Source organism: Stegostoma tigrinum, chromosome 17, assembly GCF_030684315.1.
Source record: "Stegostoma tigrinum isolate sSteTig4 chromosome 17, sSteTig4.hap1, whole genome shotgun sequence".
In the NCBI taxonomy this organism is placed as follows: domain Eukaryota; kingdom Metazoa; phylum Chordata; class Chondrichthyes; order Orectolobiformes; family Stegostomatidae; genus Stegostoma; species Stegostoma tigrinum.
The window spans coordinates 9052192-9074647 of record NC_081370.1 but is presented as its reverse complement, the minus strand read 5'-3'; the positions used below and the strand labels follow the sequence as shown (position 1 = coordinate 9074647).

The window sequence follows — 22456 nt, the reverse complement described above, 5'->3', positions numbered from 1 at the left end:
TGTCTGCGAACATGGGACAGTTAGGCAGCCCCTGTGAATGTTTGAATTCATCAGAGACACTTCCATGTCACGTGTTTAACAGCCACCACAAACTGAACTGAAAACACTCCTGCAGGGGGAGAGCTCATATGACCAAGGCATGCCAGAATGTACAAATGTGTTTTTCCAAACACTCTCTTTCTCTGTTATAAAAACAAACCCAAAAATATAATTGCACTCACTCTCACTTGCAACCACTAGTTACCTAAATCACTCAGTATCCCTGGTTAACAACTTATCATTCATTAAGAACTAGTCATTCCCACTTGCATCAGTCTCATTCATAAACCTTAAATTATGTATATCTTCTAATGGCACGAGGGTGCATTAGTGTTGGACTGGTTACGTGGTATCTGTTCATTCCGAGGACAATGTCCCTTCATTGAGGAGCCTTATTTCTGAGGAAGGGTCATCGGACCTGAAACATTAACTCTGTTTTTTCCCTTCACAGATGCTGCCAGACCTGCTGAGCTTCTCTAGCAACTTCTGTTTTTGAGTGATAATGGGAACTGCAGATGCTGGAGAATCCAAGATAACAAAGTATGGAGCTGGATGAACACAGCAGGCCAAGCAGCATCTCAGGAGCACAAAAACTGACATTTTGGTCTCTGATGAAGGGTCTCGGCCCGAAATGTCAGCTTTTGTGCTCCTGAGATGCTGCTTGGCCTGCTGTGTTCATCCAGCTCCACACTTCTGTTTTTGAGCCTTGTTTCTGTGATGGGTACTGTTGCGATGGTAACTGCTGTTGTTGTTCCTGTTGCTGGAGAGCAGTGAGTCTGGTACAGTCAGCCACTCTGTACCCTTTTGGAAAGGTAGACGGTTTGCACATCAGTTTTTGGTCTAGAATAATGTATATGTCTTAGTAAGGTGTGGTTATCAACTTCAGTACTGCCTTGCACAGTTCTGTGCTGGATTTCCTAAGCTTCTTTAAGATAACTTTGGCAAGTTTTACTCCCAGCCCAACTTTTTCACTTGCAGGAGATAGTGCAAAGGTGATTATGATGTGGGATAAGATTCACTGTAGGAAGTTCCTGAATGTTTTGCTTGTATATTGTTGGCGTAGGTTGCATGTCACTGAGGGCAGTACCTACTGAAGGGTGTTCCAGCTAGTGGACACAGTACTCAGAACAGTAGCTGTTGGTGAAAAGAATATTAGTTCCTGTGAGATCAAACAGGTCCACTTCAAAACTTCAAAGGCTCATAACATGCCATTCTCAGGGTCTAAGTTGCAGGAAAAGTACTATCCAGGTTTCAGTACCATGACAATCTGCAGAGTGTCTGTTAATGTCGTCATATCGGTAATCAGTCTAATACTGTCTGTACTTCAGGATGGGATTTGACAGACTCTATTAGAAACCTGTCACTGTGTGTGTGTGAGCGCATGTGTGTTTGTCTCTGTGTGTGCGTCTATGTCAGTGTGTGCATGTTTGTATCTATGTGTGTGTACTTATGTGTCTGTGAGTAGGTGTGTGCATGTCTGTGTGTGTGTGTGTGTGTGTGTGTGTGTGTGTCTGTGTGCATGTGTATGTGTGTGTGTGTGTGTGTGCATGTCTGTGTGTGCCTCTGTGTGTGTCTGTATATTTGTGAATGTGTGTGTGTCGGTGTGTTTGTGTGTGTCTGTGCCAGTGTGTCTGTGTGCATATGTGTGTGTGTCTGTGTGACTGTGTGTGCATGTGCGTGTGTGTCTGTGTGAGTGTGTGTATCTGTGTGTGTGAATGTATCTGTGTGTGTGTGTGCCTGTGTGTGTATCTGTGTGTGTGTCTGTGTGTGTATCTGTGTGTGTGTGTGTGTTTGTGTATGTGTCTATGTGTGTGTGTGCGTCAGTGTGTGTATCTATGTGTGTCTGTATGTATGTGTGTGTGTCAGTGTGTGTATCTATGTGTGTGTGTGTATCTGTGTGTCTGTGTGTGTATCTATGTATGTGTGTGTCTGTCTGTCTGTCCATGTATGTGTCTGTGTGTGTGTGTCAGTGTGTGTATCTGTGTGTGTGTGTTTGCGTATGTGTCTATGTGTGTGTCAGTGTATGTATCTGTGCATGTGGCTGTGTATGTATCAATGTGTATGTGTGTGTGTGTGTGTGTGTGTGTCAGTGTGTGTATCAATGTGTATCTGTGTGTGTGTCCATGTATATGTCTGTGTATATGCCTATGTCTCTGTGTGCCTCTGTGTGTGTGTGTGTGTGTGTGTGTGTGTGTGTCTGTGTGTGGCTGTGTGTGTGTATCAATTTGTGTGTACGTGTGTCAGTGTGTGTATCTACGTGTGTCTGTGTGTGTGTGTTTGTGTGTCCATGTATGTGTCTGTGTGTGTGTCTATGTGTCTGTGTGCCTATGTGTGTGTCAGTCTATGTGTCTGTGTGTGTATTAATGTGTGTGTGTCTGTGTGTGTCTGTGTCTGTGTGTGTGTCAGTGTGTGTCTTTATGTGTGTGTGAGAGTGTGTGTGTGTCTCTATGTGTGTGTGAGGGTGTGTGTGCATCAGTGCTTGTATCTATGTGTGTCAGTGTGTGTCTCTATGTGTGTCTGTGTGTGTGTGTGCGCGTCAGTGTGTGTCTCTGTGTGTGTGCGTGTGTGTGTGCGTCAGTGTGTGTATCTATGTGTGTATGGGTGTGGATCAGGACCCAGTCAGTGCTCATTCAGCATGTTTCATTGGTGCATTCTCTCACCTGCCTGTGAAAGTCACAGTTGGATTTCCGGTGAGTTAGCCCAGGGTTTGTTACACAGCCCCAGGCTTCAACTCACCCAACCTGACACATCAAAAGCTGAGTAAATCTTACCAACATGTTTAATGTTTTCCTGAGAGACTATGTGTCTCGCACTGATTTATTCGACATGGTGTATTAAGCAGGGCTGTGGAAAATTGATGAATAATGAAGAGTGATAGTGTGAACTGGCATTATCCATCAGTTATGACAGTACACTATTTAATCAGGAAACCTCTCATGATGTTTCAAATGTTGAAGTGTCTCTTAGTCAAATGGTCAGAAGTTCCACAGCGCCTGGTACAGAAAGTCGATTGCCCCGACTATCTTTACCTACACTGCAAGATGAGTGGGTCTACATCCACCTTTGACCAACCAACTCAGGTACCAGCTCCATAATCCGACACCTAACCTTTTCCCTCACCAGTGACAGTTCTTCATGTCAGACCCAGATAGAGGGGCTTCATAATATCTTTGGCTGAGTGCTCTTCCTGAGAGTTTGGGTTGGTTTTCAAGAGCTCCTTTTTCATTCTAACTAACTTATTTTTTCCAAAATATGGCGACAATACCTTCTGTATTTGGCTTGACATACGGGACACTCACTGCTTCATCCACTGGGGCCTCACTATTTTACCTAACTTCTAATTTGTAGAGGGTTTAAAAGCATGTACTCTTGCAGCATTACCTCTCCAACTTTTACTGCTTCAGTTGCTGAGATCCAAAATACAACAAGATCTAAATATCCAGGCTTGGGCTGACAAGTGGCAAATGATATTCACGCCACACAAATGCCAGTCAATGCCCATTTCCAGCAACAGAGAATCTAACCAACACCCTTTAAGATTCAATAGCATTACTGCCACGCAGGTTAATAGGGTTGTTAAGAAGGCGTACGTTGTGGTAGGTTTTATTGGTAGAGGGATGGAGTTTCGGAGCCATGAGGTCATGTTGCAGCTGTACAAAACTCTGGTGCGGCCACACTTGGAGCATTGTGTACAGTTCTGGTCGCCGCATTATATGAAGAGTGTAGAAGCATTGTAAGGGGTGCAGGATGTTGCCTGGTATGGAGGGAAGGTCTTATGAGGAAAGGCTGAGGGACTTGAGGCTGTTTTCATTAGAGAGAAGAAGGTTAAGAGGCAAATTATTAGAGACATACAAGATGATCAGAGGATTAGATAGGGTGGACAGTGAAAGCCTTTTTCCTCGGATGGAGATGGCTAGCACAAGGGGACATAGCTTTAAACTGAGGGGTGACAGATAGAGGACAGATGTCAGAGGTAGGTTCTTTACTCAGAGTAGTTAGGACGTGGAATGTCCTGCCTGCAACTGTAGTAGACTTGCCAACTTTAAGGGCATTAAATGGTCATTGGATAAACATAGGGATGATAATGGAATAGTGTAGGTTAGATGGGCTTCAGTTTGGTTCCACAGGTCAGTGCAACATCGAGGGCCAAATGGCCTGTACTGCGCTGTAGCGTTCTATGTTCTATATTCCATGTTCTATTCCTGTCATTGAATCCCCCCACTGGGGGATATCCTGGGGGTTACTATTGACCAGAAACTCAACTGAACTAGACTTTGTACATACAGCAAATACTGTCACCTCTCAACAATCTGTGACATTCTGAATAGTATATCAACCAGCAAGTCAGTTCAGTCCCAGCATAAAGTAGGTACACTCCTAGCGAGTTTTGAGAAGATTTGTAGCTCAGTTGAGGTTCTGGATGTGAGTTTGCTCGCTGAGCTGGAAGGTTAGTTTTCAGACGTTTCGTCACCATTCCAGGTAACATCATCAGTGAGCCTCCGACGAAGCGCTGGTGTTATGTCCCGCTTACTATTTATCTGGTTAGGTTTCCTTGGGTTGGTGATGTCATTTCCTGTTCTTTTTCTCAGGGGATGGTAGATTGGCTCCAAGTCAATGTGTTTGTTGATGGAGTTCCGGTTGGAATGCCATGCTTCTAGGAATTCTCGTGTGTGTCTCTATTTATCTGGTTAGGTTTCCATCCTAGGACAAGCCAAACAGAGACATGCACAAGAATTCCTAGAAGCATGGCATTCCAACCGGAATTCCATCAACAAACACATTGACTTGGAGCCAATCTACCATCCCCTGAGAAAAAGAACAGGAAATGACATCACCAACCCAAGGAAACCTAACCAGATAAATAGAAAGCGGGACATAACACCAGCGCTTCGTCGGAGGCTCACTGATGATGTTACCTGGAATGGTGACGAAACGTCTGAAAGCTAACCTTCCAGCTCAGCGAGCAAACTCACATCTAGGTACACTCCTGCCTGGGAACAGAACCGTTGAAGATTAGGTCAATACAGCAAGGGAACATGATGATCCATAACATCTGAATAGACCACTGGGGAGGGGTAGGAGGCACAATTTAAAAATATACAGCAAATGTTGCAAAAAGAAATAATTTCAGTTACTCATTGAGAATGTGTGCAGCTGCTCATCAACATTTATAGTGAGGGGGTAAAAAGCTTGTGGCAGGGCAATTCGTAAAGGCATTATGACCCTGAATGACATCACAGAACTGCACATCACTGAGTATAAATAAGATAGTGTGGGCGGGGCTCAAGGAACACTCTTGAGGAACATTGGTCCAGACCACTACTACATTATAATCTAGACTGACAGACCTTTTTTCCCTTTATTCATTCACGGGATGAGGGTGTCGCTGACCAGGCAGCATTTATTGCCAGTCCTTAATTGCCCAGAAGGTAGTAAGAGTCAACCACATTGCTGTGGGTCTGGAGTCACATGTAGGCCAGACCAGGTAAGGATGGCAGTTTCCTTCCCTAAAGGGAATTAGTGAACGAGATGGGAGTTGTCCCCAACAATTGACAAGTCATTATTAGATTCTTAATTCCAGATATTTACTGAATTCAAATCCCACCATCTGCCATGGTGGGATTCAAGCCCCAATCCCCAGAACATTATCTGCTTCTCTGGATTAATAGTCCAGCAATTGTACCACTGGACCATCGCCTCCCCCAGTGTAAGGTCACGATATTGGAATGTCAGGATCTTTTTTATTTTTCTACAGTTGTGATTGTTGACTGAAATGAGAACAGGATTGTTTTAAAAACCGTTCAGAGATAGGAGGAACTGCAGATGCTGGAGAATCTGAGATAACAAGATATAGAACTGGATGAACACAGCAGGCCAAGCACCATCAGAGGAGCAGGAAAGCTGACGTTTTGGGTCTGGACCCTTCTTCAGAAATGGGGGAGGGGAAGGGGGTTCTGAAATAAATAGGGAAAGGGGGAAGGTGGATAGAAGATGAATAAAGGAGAAGATAGGTGGAGAGGAGGCAGACAGGTCAAAGAGGCGGGGATGGAGCCAGTAAAGGTGAGTGTAGGTGGGGAGGTAGGCAGGTGATAGGTCAGTCCAGGGAGGATCGACAGGTCAAGGGGGCGGGATAAGGTTAGTAGGTAGGAGATGGGGGTGGGGCTTGAGGTGAGAGGAGGGAATAGGTGGGAGGAAGGACAGGTTAGGGAGGCGGGGACAAGCTGGGCTGGTTTTGGGTTGAGGTAGGGGGAGGGGAGATTTTGAAGCTTGTGAAGTCCAGATTGATACTGTTGGGCTGCAGGGTTCCCAAGTGGAATATGAGGTGCTGTTCTTGCAACCTTCAGGGGACATCGTTGTGGCAATGCAGGAGGCCCATGATGGATATGTTGTCTGAGGAATGGGAGGGGGAGTTGAAATGGTTCACGACTAGGAGGTGCAGTTGTTTGGTGCGAACCAAGTGTAGATGTTCCGCAAAGCAGTCCCTAAGCCTCCGCTTGGTTTCCCCAATGTAGAGGAGGCCACAACGGGTCAGTGGATACAGTATACCACATTAGCAGATGTGCAGGTGAACATCTGCTTGATGTAGAAAGTCTTCTTGGGGCCTGGGATGGGGGTGAGTGAGGCGGTGTAGGGGCAGGTGTAGAACTTGCTGCGGTGGCAGGGAAAAGTGCCAGGTGTGGTGGGACTGGAGGGGAGTGTGAAGTGGACAAGGGAGTCGCAGAGAGAGTGGTTCCTCCAGAAAGCAGATAAGGGTGGGTAGGGAAAAATGTCTTTGGTGGTTGGGGCAGATTGCAGATGGCGGAAGTGTTGGAGGATGATGCGTTGGATCCGGAGGTTGGTGGGGTGGTACGTGAGGACCGAGGGGGATTCTGTTTTGGTTGTTATTGCAGGGACGGGCTGTGAGGGATGAGTTGCAGGAAATGCAGAAGACATGGTCAAGGGTGTTCTCAGTCACAGAGGGGGTGATGTTGCGGTCCTTAAAAAACAAGGACATCTGAGATGTTCAGGAGTGTAATGCCTTATCCTAGGAGTAGATGCGGCGGAGGCGAAGGAATTGGGAATAGGGGAGGGCATTTTTGCAGGAAGGTGGGTGGGAGGAGGTGTATTCTAGGTAGCTGTGGGAGTCAGTGGGCTTGAAATGGATATTGGTTTCCAGCTGGTTGCCAGAGATGGAGACAGAGAGTTCCAAGAAGGAGAGACAGGTATCAGGGATGGTCCAGGTGAACTTGAGGTTGGGGTGGAAGGTGTTGGTGAAGTGTATGGGAGCATCGTGCAGTGCCAATACAGTCATCAATGTAACAGAGGAAGAGGTGGGGTTTCGGGCCAGTGTAGCTCCAAAAGAGGGATTGTTCCACGTAACCTGCAAAGAGGCAGGTATAGCTTGGGCCCTTGTAGGTACTCATGGCCACCCCCTTAGTCTGAAGAAGGGTCTAGGCCCAAAACGTCAGCCTTCCTGCTCCTCTGATGCTGCTTAGCCTGCTCTGCTCATCCAGCTCTACACCTTGTTATCTCTGTTTTAAAAACTACAGAGTGTGCAAAGGGCGACTACACATTTTAAAAGCAGGTTACCAAAATTCATTGTAGTTTCTGTTTATACCACGGTTTGTTCGAGCTGGAGGGCAGTGTTAGTGCAGAAAACCTCACACCAGTGAGTGTGGACAAAGTGAGTTTCAGCTGGCAACAAGTAACTGATTGGTCTGTGGTGAGCAGTTATTGATGAAACGTGCCTTCTACCTGCCAATAACTCTGTGCTGGGCTTCAAGGTTGCTGAACAGCTTGTGGGTGAGGGCAATATGACCAGAAGCCTTTGGAATTTCACAAGGAATGCACTGTCCTGTTCTCTGCAGTAAGAGATACCTCAAGTCAGAACAAAGCCAGTTTATTTCCTCCCACCAATAGGTGTATTAAATAGTTGTTTTAACCAGTAGGTCAGGGAATTTACAAGCACAAAACAGCTGTGCCTCCTGAGGCAAGTGAAGGTGCCTGGAGACAGAAGATTGGGGAGCAGAAGGTGCTGCCAAGCCAAATGGCTCATCTCAGCAATCTCTGTGGATAGGGACCATTGAACTACCTTTCTCGGTGTGTACCTCCACCCTTAACACACTTGTCTATCTGTATGTGCACAAAGGGGAATTTTCAAAATCATAAAATGCCCACAGTGTGGAAGCAGGCCATTCAGCCCATCATGATCACACCATCCCCAGAAGAGCATCCCATCCTTGTGACCCGGCATTTTCCATGGCTGAACCCATCCAGCCTGCCCATCCCTGAACACTATGGGCCAATTTAGCATGGCTGATCCACCCTAACCTGCACATTTTTGGACTGTGGGAGGAAACTGGAGCACCCGAAGGAAACCCATGCAGACAACAGCCCGTGGGTGGAATCGAACCCAGGCCCCTGGCACAATGACGCTGTAGTGCTAACCACTGAGCCACCTGTGCTGCCCTAAAGGGGGTTAGAGTTGATGTCGATAGTTGATAATTGTTGATCTGTAACAAGAATCTATTTGTTTGTAATACACAGCAAACCCTGTTAAGTTCAGAAATCAGGCCTGTGCTTTCTGTCAAGCTGGGTCTAAAACTGAGAAAGTTTGTGCACTTTTCTAAAATCTTTAACTTTTACAACAACCTCAGGAAATAGTGAGGCTTCTTTCCCATTGCATTACCCCAGTGAGGTGTAACAACACAAACACGTGAGCAAGATTACTCCTTCCCTGATGGAACTGTAAATCCAAGCCTGGAAAAACTGTGTTTACCGTATATAACAGTGTTCAGCATTAATGTATAATAAACAGCGTGACTTTGAAATCTGAAGCTGAGGAAAACTCATTAATTTGCCTGACCATTCTGTCAATTACAGAGCCAGCTCACCAGTGGATAATTGTGAGAATTTCTCTTCATCTTCCTTGTTACGATAGTCCCTCAGCAGAGAATTTCAAAGCTGACATTTCAACAGCGACATCAAAGGCAGCGTCAAGCCAGGACAGCTCACAGTGTGCAGTGGGCAGGCTACAGGAGGCAGGGCAAGGTACACAGTAGGTGGGCAAATAAGCAGTACAGCACGATATCAAATACTGAGCAACACTGCAATAACCCCCGGTACAGCAAACCCCCAGCCCCCAAGAATCCCGAGAGCGTACATACACCCAAGTTCCTCATTCCCACACTTCCCAGTGGGAGATCAATGCTGTGTAGAGACTGACCCTCACTCCCAGTGGCCAATCCTCACTCCCAATGACTGTCATAAGGTCTAAAACGGAAATTGCTGGGAAAGCTCAGCAGGTCTGGCAGATTTGTGAAGAAAAAAAAACATCAGAATTAATGTTTTGGGTCCAGTGACCCTTCCACAGAACTGATGGTGGCTGGGAAAACGTCAGTTTATAAACAGAAAATAGGGAGTTGGGTGGGGTAGGGAGTAAACAATAGGATAGAGCCTAAAGAGAGAGAAAGACAGTTAGACAGACAAAGGAGTTGCTAATGATCTGGCTGGGAGGGTGAGTAGTTGTTAATGGGGACTGTTAGTCACTAATAACAGGGGGTGTATAATGGTAGGCTGTGTGGTAACAAGGTCTGGTGTGTGGGGTGGGGCGCTGGGATGTGGGAGAGTTTAGGCCCTACTGTCATAGAGTCATACAGCATGGAATCAGACCCTTCGGTCCAACTAGTCCAAACCAACCATGTTGCCAAACTAGACTAGTCCCACCTGCCTGCATTTGGTCTATCTCCCTCCCAAACTTTCCTATTCATATACTTTTCATCTAAATGCTCATTATATATTGTAACCATACCTGCATCCACGACTTCCCCTGGAAGTTCCTTGCACACATGAGTCACTCTCTGCGTGAAAATAGTTGCCCCCCATGTCCTTTTTAAATCTTTCTCTGCTCATCTTAAAAATATGCCCCCTAATTTTGAACTCCGGCACCCTAGGGAAAAGACTCTTCCACTCACTTTATTTATACCCCTCAACCTCCTGCGCTCCAGTGAAAACTGTCCCAACCTACCCAGCCTATTTTTATAACTCCAACCTTCTATTCCCGGCAACATCCTAGTAAATCTTTTCTGAACCCTCTCCAATTTAATAATATCCTCCCTACAACAGGGTGACCGGAACTGCACACAGTACTCCAGAAGAGGCTTCACCAACGTCCTGCAAAACCTCAACATGCCATCCTAACTCCTATACTCAAAGGCCTGAGCAATGAAGGCGAGCATACTAAATGCCTTCTCAACAGCCCTGTCTATCTGTGACGCAAACTTCAAATAATTCTGGACCTGAGCCTTAGGTCTCTCTGTTCTACAATATGACAAATTCACTACAATGCAGCTTTTTTAATATCTACTATAGCTGTACTCATTCCCAGTAACTGAGCCTCACTGCAAGTGACTTTACCCTCGAGGTGCTGAAATTAGAGGAGGATCACAATCTCTGAAGAAGGAACTAGCCATTTGGGCCTGAGCTGAGGAAGAAAAACTACACCCAAAGGCTGGAGAGACGCAAGATCGTCTCCCTGTAGGAGATCACTCATTGAGCGTCTCCGTGACGGAACTGAATGGATTTTGACACTTAAAGATCTCGCTGGTGTGGTGATATGGTGGGGACCTGATCTTCACGGTGAAGATTAACCTTGGTATCAATGAATGGTGGAGAAGGTTTCAGGGCAGAATGGCCTGCTGCTCTCCTATCCCCTGCCCCTGCTGTTGAGTAGGTGAATGTTTTAACAAGTAATGGTGTGGATTGTTACAGAGCCCTGTTGGGTGGGGGGCCCATACGGTGACAGGAAACTGAGTATGTATCTAGGAGGGCAGTCACCCACCTTAAACCATCTCCTTGAACCACTCCAAAAGCCTTTGAATGGGTTGTTTCATTTGAGACTTTCTGGTTTTGAAGAGGAAACTGCCAAGTAAACTAATGGAAACCCAGCTTTCAGCATCAGTTGGGAAGTTTGGTCAGTGACAGATGCTGGGAGGCACTCACGGGAGATGGCCAGAGGAGCTGTTCAGTTGAATTTATGTGGACGCCGACCAGATCCTATTGGTTAATAAAATATGAGGCTGGATGAACACAGCAGGCCAAGCAGCATCTCAGGAGCACAAAAGCTGACGTTTCGGGCCTAGACCCTTCATCAGAGAGGGCGATGGGGAGAGGGAACTGGAATAAATAGGGAGAGAGGGGGAGGCGGACCGAAGATGGAGAGTAAAGGAGATAGGTGGAGAGAGTATAGGTGGGGAGGTAGGGAGGGGATAGGTCAGTCCAGGGAAGACGGACAGGTCAAGGAGGTGGGATGAGGTTAGTAGGTAGCTGGGGGTGCGGCTTGGGGTGGGAGGAAGGGATGGGTGAGAGGAAGAACCGGTTAGGGAGGCAGAGACAGGTTGGACTGGTTTTGGGATGCAGTGGGTGGGGGGGAAGAGCTGGGCTGGTTGTGTGGTGCAGTGGAGGGAGGGGACGAACTGGGCTGGTTTAGGGATGCAGTAGGGGAAGGGGAGATTTTGAAACTGGTGAAGTCCACATTGATACCATATGGCTGCAGGGTTCCCAGGCGGAATATGAGTTGTGTTCCTGCAACCTTCGGGTGGCATCATTGTGGCAGTGCAGGAGGCCCATGGTTCCTTACAATAGGCCTATTGGTTCCTACTTTTACACAACCGTATTGAAAGAAAGACACTGTAGAAAGCAGGAGGATTTCCAATATACTTCCCATCTACAAGGCACAAGTCAGGAGTGTGACAGAATACTCCCCACTTGCCTGGATGAGTGCAGCTCCAACAACACTCAAGAAGCTTGACACCGTCCAGGGCAAAGCAACCCGTTTGATTGGCACTACATCCACAAGCATCAACTCGTTCTACCACCTATGCTCAGTAGAAAGCAGCGTGTAATCTCTACAAGATGCACTGCAGAAATTCACCAAAGATCCTCAGACAACACCTTCCAAACCCACAATCATTTCCATCTTGAAGGACAAATGCAGCAGATATATGGGAACACCTCCCCCTCCAAGTTCTCCTCCAAGTCGCTCACCATCCTAACTCGGAAACATATCGTCGTTCCTTCACTGTCACTGGGTCAAAATCCTGGAATTCTCTCCCTAAGAGCATTGTGGGTCAACCTACAGCAGGAGGACCGCAGCACCTCCTTCTCAAGGGCAACTCGGGATGGGCAAGAAATGCTGGCCAGCCAGCAACACCCACATCTCACACATGAGTAAAAATCAATTCCATTCTGAGGAGCTTACTGCTTCTAATGTCTCTTGCATTGGTTTTACAAAAGAGACCCATGCAGCTATAACTTTTTCTCTCTCTCTCTCTAGGAATTGTTTTATAAAATATGGGCCCATTATCCTGCACTAACAGTTCTTTTCACCATCAGGCCTGTTCACTCTCGGAGGATTTGGATCTTACAATCTGCCTCTATTCTCAAGCTGTCAGCTAAAGCTAAATTCCAATTTAAGATCCCAGCTCCAACTTCTCTTGCTCCTTAGAGTTTGTACAGACATAGTGACGGTGCTAGATCTGACCATCCTTCAGTGCCCAGGCTGTGTGACTGGGACTCTGAACCTGTGCACAGTCAGAGTGAATACAAGCCTGGGGTTCTCGCAGCTATGGGATCTTTCCATTCAGCTCTCTGAAGTCACTGAAAGACAGCAGAGGGACAGGGGTAAAGCTTCAAATAGCTCTGAAATGATCCCGACATTAAGAGAGACAACCTCTAGGATGATCACCTCAGCACAGGAGTGTTCAGTAAGGGGACTGCACCCTCTGAATGGGGAATACTGGGCAGCAGGACCCATTAAAAGGATGACAGGGACAACAACGCTTCAGGGCAGTGAGAGGGACCCAGTGGCAGTCAAACAGAGCAATGTCAGCCAGCAGGGGATTGATAGCAGGCGTACTGTACACAGCGGGTGTCGGGGAGAGGGCGTCTGAAACGGACCACTCTCAGCTGGAGCTGGAGCTTGACAGCCCCTGAATTTGGGAACAGGCAAATTACATATCACAGTCGCTAGCCCACACATTGGGAGAAACTTGCTTTACTTTTTCCCAGGCCCATTCAAACAGTGCAGAAAAGAAGGAAAAATATTTGTACCCTTCATAACCAATCAATGGGGTGTCTAACACTCTTTCACAGAATGAGGAATTGTGTTGATGCAGCTTAATGAATGAACACTGAGCTCAGGGATTTCTGTCCCCTTCATCTGAGGCAGGCTCTGGTTTAAACTGCAGTCCCTCTGACAGTGCAGCTTTCCCTCAGCACGGCCTGGGTTCACAGACCCAGAATACAGCCTGAAACAAGAGGCTGAGGTAAACATTTCACAAACAGATGGTCTGTGCTTTCTCATGGTGGAACGGGTTTGGTCTTCATTATTTGTCCATGCTAAAGGGGAAAGGCTGGTAACTGTGGGAGGGGAAACCCGATCAGCAGGTCAGTGTGAACTGCTCTGTGACACAGTGTAATGTGCAACACAGTGAGAAAACACTGAGCCATTGGGATTGGCCTACAGCTCAATGTTAGCACCTCCAGCAATCACATCTAATCCCTCACCGATCCCCCACCGATCCATCACCGAACTCTCACCGATCCCTCACTGATCCATCACCACTCCCTCACCAAACCCTCACCGATCTCTCACCGAACTCTCACCGAACCCTCACAGATCCCTCACTGATCCATTACCGATCCTTCACTGATCCTTCACTGGTCCCTCACTATTTCCCCACTAACCCATCACAGACCCCAAACAGATCCTTCACTATTTCCTCACTAACCCATCACCAATCCCTCACCGATCCCTCACTATTTCCTCACCAACCCATCACCAATCCCTCACCAACCCCTGACACCATTCCTTCATCATTGAATCCTCCCCCCCATTCCGTTTCCTATTCCTTTCAAAGCTCCATTCCTGCACAAATATGGAAGAGTTGCAGAAATACTTTGACAAGCAACAGCTCGGAGCATATGTGAGCTCCCAGTCTGTATCAGTCAATACGACAGTGACCTTAATGCAGTGTCCAGCCTTGCAGAGCAGATGGAAGATAACAGACTGGGGGATCTTCCAACATGCAGTTTAATGGGATCACAACTGGGAGGTTGTTCACCGATTCACTTCATTAACAACTTTTAATCGATTTTACTTTATAACAAATCTCTACATTGATATCAGACAGAGAGTGCACCTCACTATCAATGCAGAACAGAGCTTTCTTTGTTGGTATTTTGCCATTAAGTTTGTTCGTCTCCTCTGATGATTTCAAACACTGTTAAATAGCAGTAATTTTAGGAATGCGTATACTTTGTCACTCAGAGCTAGTTTCCTTTGGCCTATCTAAACACTCCAATCTGGATGACGATTGCATATAACAGTCTCTGTGCTATTAACATTCAGCACTGCCAGCACTGATTTACAGAGTCTGCACCATATCTCTGACCCATGTTTCTAATTAACACGCTCAAGTTATGATTCGTTATTACACTACCAGGTAATTCAGGAATTTAAATGCAGATCCATTTCAAATTTTAAACCTATCTTTAACTGGGTATTGTGATGTGTAGTCATTAACTCATATTTAGTCCTCAGTTTATTTTCTGGTGCCTTGCTCAGTAATTTCTCAATTAGGAGATCATTCACTCTCTGCTAATAAGCTAAAGCATGCTCACAAATTGAATAGATTTGGATCCGAAATCATTAAGGTACATGATTTCACAAGAGTTCAATCTCCTCGAAAAATACATCCCACACTTCCCTGTCCCCATAAATTTACACAGTCCCACAGTGACATTCCTGTGCAGATACACAGTCCCACAGTGACATTCCTATACAGATACACAGTTCTACGGGGAGATTCCTGTAAAGATACACAGTTCTACGGGGAGATTCCTGTACAGATACACAGTCCCACACTGAGATTTCTGTAAAGATACACAATCCCACAGTGAGATTCCTGTAAAGGTACACAGTCCTACAGTGAGAGTCCTGTACAGATACACAGTCCCACAATGAGATTCCTGTAAAGATACACAGTCCCACACTGAGATTCCTGTATAGATACACAGTCCCACAATGAGATTCCTGTATAGATACACAGTCCCACAGTGAGATTCCTGTATAGATACACAGTCCCAGAATGTGATTTCTGTAAAGAGATGTATTCCCAGAATTCCTCTGAAGATAGAGTCTTGCAGAAAAAAATCTCTGGAACAATATGCAGTCCCACAATGAAATCCCCATACAAACAGACCATAGCTCCTGACGAGATTTTTTATTCATTCCTAGGATGTGGGTGTCGCTGGCTGGCCAGCATTTATTGCCCGTCTCTAGTTGCCCTTGAGAAGGTGGGGGCAAGCTGCCTTCTTGAACTGCTGCAATCCACCTGCTGTGGGATGACCCACAATGCCATTAGGGAGGGAATTCCAGGATTTTGACCCAGCAACAGTGAGGGAACAGTGACATATTTCCAAGTCAGGAATGTAAGTGCCTTATAGGTGAATTTGAAGTTGGTGGTGTTCCCACGTGTCTACTGCCCTGGTTCTTCCAGATGGAAGTGATCATGAATATGGTAGGTTCTATCTGAGGATCTTTGGCGAATTTCTGCAGTGGTCTGAGGGTGTCCTGAGGCAGTGAAAGAGCTTCTCTGGGAGCTCTCGAACTTTGTGGACTGGATAGTGTTTAAGTGTTCAGCGGAAAGCCTAGACAGGCACGCCACCACCATCACAAGGCTCATTAACAAACGGGTGGACGGTTGTGTACCAAAGAAGTGAATCCAAGTGCTCCCCAACCGTAAACCTTGGATAAACCAGGAAATCCACTCCCTACCGAAGGCCAGGCATGCAGCATTCAAGCTGGTGGCCCGGACCAATTCAGAAAATCCAGATCTGATCTCCGCGAAGACATCAGGGAGGCAAGGAGGCAATACCCGACCAAGCCAGAGGCCCAAACCAACCATATGGACTACTGCCATCAATGGCCTGGCATAAATGACATCACAAGGCACAAAGAGAAACGGTGTAAGGTAGAGGACAATGGCACATCCGTCCCTGACATGCTCAATGCTTTTTATGCTCGGTTTGAGCAGAATACCACCGATGTGATAACTCCCGTCCTGATAGTCCCAAACATACCAGTTCCCTCTGTCACTGCTTCAGACGTCAGATCGGTCTTCCTGGGAGCCAACTCAAGGAAATCAAAAGGCCCGGACAGTGTCCCTGGCCGTACACTCAGATCCTGTGCGGACCAACTAACAGAGGTATTCACCAACCTCTTCGTCCTATAACCCAAAGTTCCCACCTGCTTCAAGAAGACCACCATCATGCCTGTGCCCAAGAAAAAAACATGTTTTGTGCCTTAATGACTATCACCCAGTGGCTCTGACCTCAATAATCATGAAGTCCTTTGAAAAGCTGGTCATCTCCAGCCTCCCTGCTTCAATCCCCTACTGTTTGCGACTGACATAACAGGCCCACAGAGGATGCCATACCCTGAGGCCTGCACTCATCCCTGGAACATCTGGACAACAAAGACACCTACAACATACTCCTGCTCATCGACTACAGCTCCACCTTCAACACCATTATTCCCTCCTGACTGATCTCAAAACTCCCTGATCTTATTCTCAGCTCCACCCTCTGCAACTAGATCCTCAGCATTCTGACCCACAGGCCGCAATCAGTGATGAGAGGTAACTGCACCTCCTCCACAGTAATGCTCAACACTGGAGCACACCCTCCCCCTAAAGATGTGTCCTTCGCCCCCCTACTGTAGTCCCTGTACATCTTCAACTGTGTTGCCAAATTCCGAATGAATGCCATCTATAAGCTCGCTGACGACTTCACCACAGTGAGACAGGTATCTAACAATGACGAGTCAAAATACAGAAAGGAGATAGAGGGCTTGGTGATGTAGTGCAATGAAAACATCTGCCTCTGAATGTCAGCAAAACTAAAGAACTGATCATCAACTTCAGAAAGAAGAAAGGAGAACGCACCCCCATCTCCTGCAGTGGAGTTGTGGAGAGTATCAAGTTCCTTGGAGAGACAATAATCGATGACCTGTCCTGGATTTCCCACCTAGATTCAACAGCCAAGAAGGTACAACAATGCCTCTTCTTCCTCAGGCGGCTCAGGAAATTTGGCATGTCCATAACGTCCCTCACCAACTTCTGCAGACACACCACTGAAAGTATACTGTCCGGGTGCGTAAGGGCCTGGTAGGGCAACTGTTCTGCCCTGGACCGTAAGAAACTACAGAAGGTGGTGTGCACAACCCAGGCCATCACAGAAGCTAGCCTTCCATCCATGGATAATGGGAACTGCATAATGGGAGATGCTAGAGAATCCAAGATAACAAAGTGTGAAGCTAGATGAACACAACAGGCCAAGCAGCATCTCAGGAGCACAAAAGCTGACGTTTCGGCCCTAGACCCTTCATCAGAGAAGGCTCTGCTGTGAACACCTGCTGTGTTCATCCAGCTTCACACTTTGTTATCTTCCATCCATGGACTCCATTTACATGACTCGCTGCCACAGAAAGGCAGTCATGGCATTTCATATAGAGCCATACAGATCTCCCTGGTAATGATATACAGCTCCACAGTGTTAACCCCATGTGAAGGTACACAGTCCAAATATCTGTGTGTGCAGTATATCTACGTGCTCCTGCAAACACCTCACTAGGTAAAGAAATGCAGATGCCCTGTTGCATTAATCTGTCAAGGTACATCATGTCAGAATGATACCTGTTTGGAAAATAGAGACATTTTATTGAAACTTTTCATCTTGCATTCATCAGGACAATTTGCAAGAAAACAATTTGTACTGCATGTTTCCCCCTTGAATATGGGTTTCTTGTGAAATGTCCCAATGAGTGCTAGATGAAAAAAAAACTCTGACAAAATGTGTTTCTTTTTACAGCAATACTCAAGTTCTGTACAACCTAATATTTGGACCTTGGTCTGTACAAATACACCGTCCAAAACTGACATTTATAAGTAAAAATATAGAGCTCCAAAGTGGAGGAGACCGCTGTAAGTCTCTAAAGGTGCTTTCTCCAGTTACAGAATCCGAGAGCACAATGTTAAAGCAGCAGATATGAATATTCCAATCTCTGATTTGCTAAGTACTGACAAAGGACATGCAAAGGAGACAGTATGGCTTTCTGTTGCCTTGTAAATCTTTGAGCGACAGAAGGCTAGACACTGATACTTGAATAATGAGAACGCAGCATTGGGAGCATTGTCCCTTCACCTCCCCCTTTCTCGCATTCCCCTCACTTTCCCCCACCTCTCCACAGGTGGGTGCAGGACCTGCATTGATATAGCACCTTTCTTAAAAACCAGACTACACAGCTATTGCAGCACTTCTGAAACATCACCAGTATCAGAATGTCAGAAACCCAGCAGCCAGATTAGACACAGCAAGATCCCACAAGCTGAAATGTGACAACGGCCAAATAATCTGCTCACGTGATGTTGTTTGAGGATCACCTACTGGTCAGGACACTGGGGAAAGCTTCCATGCTCTCTTCAAAATCATCTATCTGCTAGGCTGGGCAGGCACGGACTTTGCCAGAAGTAACTCAGTGGTTAGCACTGCTGCCTCACAGCACCAGGGACCCAGGTTCAATTCCACCCTCGGGCGACTGTCTGTGAGGAGTTTGCATATTCTCCCCGTGTCTGTGTGGGTTTCTTCTGGGTGCTCCAGTTTCCTCCCACAGTCCAAAGATGTTCAGGTCAAGGTGGATCGGCCATGAGAAATTGTCCGTAGCATTCAGGGGCATCTAGATTAGGTGGGACATAGAGGGTTGGTTCTGGGTGGGATGCTCGGCAGACAGTGTGGACTTGGGCTGAAGGGCCTGTTTCCACACTGTAAGGATTCTATGATTTCTCTATGGACATCTCAGATGGAAAACAGCAACATCTAAATGCACAGCTCACCCTCAGCACTGGGTCACACTGGACAGTGAAGCAGTGAAAGCTGGTACCCTGGCTTAGATTGGCCCAGGGAGAGTGGTGGGTGGGTGGGGTTGGGGGAGCAAACGGAAGGGAGTGTGGGGGAGGGGAAGAGGAGAGGGCAGAATGTGAGGATTGAGGGGGAATGGGGATAGATGTGAGGAAGGTGAGGAGGAATGGTGAGAATGCAGGGGAAAGTAGGGGGAGATGCAGAGGGGAAGGTGTTGGAATGGGTGGGGGGTGTGTGCAGATCTCCAATCCAGATCTTGACAGGATAATCTTGAACTGGATTCCAGGCAGGGACAGACTGGGAGGGTCACATCCAGTAAAGTGCAGAGACTACAGGGCAGTACACACACACACACTCATGCAGAGAGAGAGAGAGACACACACACACACACACACACACACACACACACACACACACACACACATACACAAAAACGCACACGCAGACACACTCACACAGAGACACACACACAGACACAGACACCCACACACACACACACACGCACGGAAATACACAAACACACACACACTCTCACGCAGAGACACACACACACGCACACAGACACACAGACACACACACACACAAACACACAGACACACACGCACTCACACAGAGACACACACAGACACACACTCACACAGACACACACACAGAGACACACTCACGCTCACACACAAACAGAGAGAAGGAGCACTTACCCACAAAAGGAGGTTGAACATGAACATGAGATACTTGAGACACTGCAAGCAGTTCTGTGTAACATTACATCTCTTCAGCTCTAGGAGGAAGATAAAAGAGAGATCCAGGTAAAAGACCACATATTTGCTGCCTTTCGGGGACGTATACTCTGATTTGCTGGCTTTAGGTCCTGGGTTAGTGTGCAGCCCAAAAAAGGAGGAGGAGGTCGCACCTCCATACAAGCTGCTGTAACGCCGGAAGGTACCAGGTGCTGCTCGGTACTCTTTACTGTCCATGGACGGGCTGCGATGGTATGCAGACTCATCACTGTCTGACTGATTCATCCTGCAAACCGGATTCTTCTCCTCTCCTGTTTTCAGTGAACAGAAACTCTGGAACAGCTCAGCATTGGTGTCAGTGTGAGAGGGGGGAGAGGGCAGGAACAAGGGGGGAATAGATGCTGTGTAGCAGGGAACAGAGAGACAGGGTGAGAACAGCAGCAGCAACTCAGACTCAGCTGCCCTCCCAGGAAGGGGGAGCTGGATCTCCAGCTCCCAAGTAGCAACTCCCACTCACAAAAACCTCACAGCCCCTCAATCCATGCATGTAGCAGCAGCGGTAACACCCCCTCTCTTTTAGCGTCTGTGTATGTAATCGGTACATCCTCTCATTCAATGCCCCCTCAGCACAGTGCACCTCCTTCCCACTCTATGGCCCTGCCTCCTGCTCCTATCAGGGCTGTACTATCAACACCCACAGCTCACCCTCTCCCCAAACCCCAACCCCCGATCCTGTCCAATCACAATCAGACTTGGACTAGCCACTTTCTCACAGAGAGAGTGAGAGAGACAGACAGACAGACAGAGAGACAGAGGGAGAGACACAGAGAGAGTGAGAGAGAGACAGGCAGAGAGAGGGAGAAAGACAGAGAGAGACAGACAGTGAGAGGGAGAGAGACAGACAGACAGTGAGACGGTGAGCGACAGAGAGAGGGAGAGAAACAGACTGACAGTGAGAGCGAGAGACAGACAGACACTGAGCGAGAGAGTGAGAGACAGACATAGAGAGAGAGAGACAGACAGAGAGGAAGAGAGACAGAGAGAGGGATAGAGACAGACAGACAGAGAGAGGGAGAGACACAGAGAGAGAGAGACAGACAGACAGAGGGAGCGAGACAGACAGTGAGAGGGAGAGACACAGAGAGAGAGAGACAGACAGACAGAGGGAGCGAGACAGACAGTGAGAGGGAGAGAGACAGAGAAAGACTGACAGACAGTGAGAGGGTGAGAGACAGAGAGAGACTGACAGACAGTGAGAGGGTGAGAGACAGCGAGAGACAGACAGACAGTGAGAGGGTGAGAGACAGACAGACAGTAAGAGGAAGAGAGACAGAGAGAGAGATAGAGATAGACAGATAGAGAGAGGGAGAGACACAGTGAGAGGGAGAGACACATTCAGACAGAGTGAAGGAGAGACAGAGAGAAGGAGAGAGACAGACAGTGAGAGGGAGAGAGGCAGAGAGAGGGAGAGAGACTGACAGACAGTGAGAGGGTGAGAGACAGCGAAAGACAGACAGACAGTGAGAGAGAGAGACAGACAGACACTGAGAGGGTGAGAGACAGACAGACAGTAAGAGGAAGAGAGACAGAGAGAGATAGAGATAGACAGATAGAGAGAGGGAGAGACACAGTGAGAGGGAGAGACACATTCAGACAGAGTGAAGGAGAGACAGAGAGAAGGCGAGAGACAGACAGTGAGAGGGAGAGACACAGAGAGAGGAAGAGAGACAGACAGACAATGAGAGGGAGAGACAGAGAGCGAGAGAGACAGACAGACAGTGAGAGGGAGAGAGACAGACAGAAAGTGAGAAAGAGAAATCCACAGACACTGAGAGGGAGATTGCGAGACAGACAGACACTGAGAGGGAGAGTGAGAGACAGACAGTGAGAGAGACAGACAGAGAGAGGGAGAGACTCAGAGAGAAGGAGAGAGACAGTGAGAGGGAGAGACACAGAAACAGAGAGAGGGAGAGAGACAGACAGACTGTGAGAGGGAGAGAGACAGAGAGAGGGAGAGAGACAGACAGACAGAGAGAGAGACACAGAGAGAGGAGAGAGACAGACTGAGACTGAGACACAAGGATAGACCAAGAGCGACAAACAGACACAGAGACAAAGACACAGGGTGAGAGACACACAGAGAAAGACAGAGAGTGGAAGAGAAACCAGCTTCTCTGAAGGAGAATGCCATCTCCTACTCCACACTGGCACAATGTCATTCCCCGATGACCCTTCAGCTACTTGCTTCACTGCTCACCCCCGTTAACCTGTTGCCCTCAGTGCTGTACAAGCTCGGCCCAGCTCTGGTCTTCCTCAAGATTCAAGATCAAGTATAGCCAGCCAGAGGGACTGCCTACTGGGCTGTTCATATCCACAGCTTCCTGGTCCTGTCTCTCTGCTGTTAATTGCCACATAGGCTGAATGTTAAGGGCAAGGCTGAGGTTACAGAATAAATCAGGAAAACCACCACCTTCCCCCTGCACTTCCCCCCCTCCAATCTGTGCTCATTTAGAACCACACCGGAAGCAATTGAAAGCTGCTAGAGATGAGCCTTTGCTACTCAAATCCTTCGGGAATAACATCACACACTCAGGCATTCCTGGCTGGAAAACCAACAGAGAGAACTATATTTCCAATGTGTGACTTCAGAAGGCTGAAAGCAGTCTGATCTATGAGGCATCCTACAAAACTGGATAAAATGATAAAACTTGATAAAACAGGCC

At 47.3% G+C, this 22456-nt stretch overlaps 1 protein-coding gene across 1 annotated transcript in view; it reads right to left on the bottom strand.

Annotated features, from left to right (window-relative positions):
- tspan4a (tetraspanin 4a) overlaps positions 1–20387 on the bottom strand; it is a 56258-nt gene extending 35871 nt beyond the window's left edge. The window contains exon 1 of the mRNA XM_048545744.2: positions 19695–20387. Within this exon, the coding sequence (XP_048401701.1) occupies positions 19695–20018 (324 nt within the window). The 5' untranslated portion in view covers positions 20019–20387. The remainder of the gene's footprint in view (positions 1–19694) is intronic.
- Positions 20388–22456: the final 2069 nt, after the last annotated feature.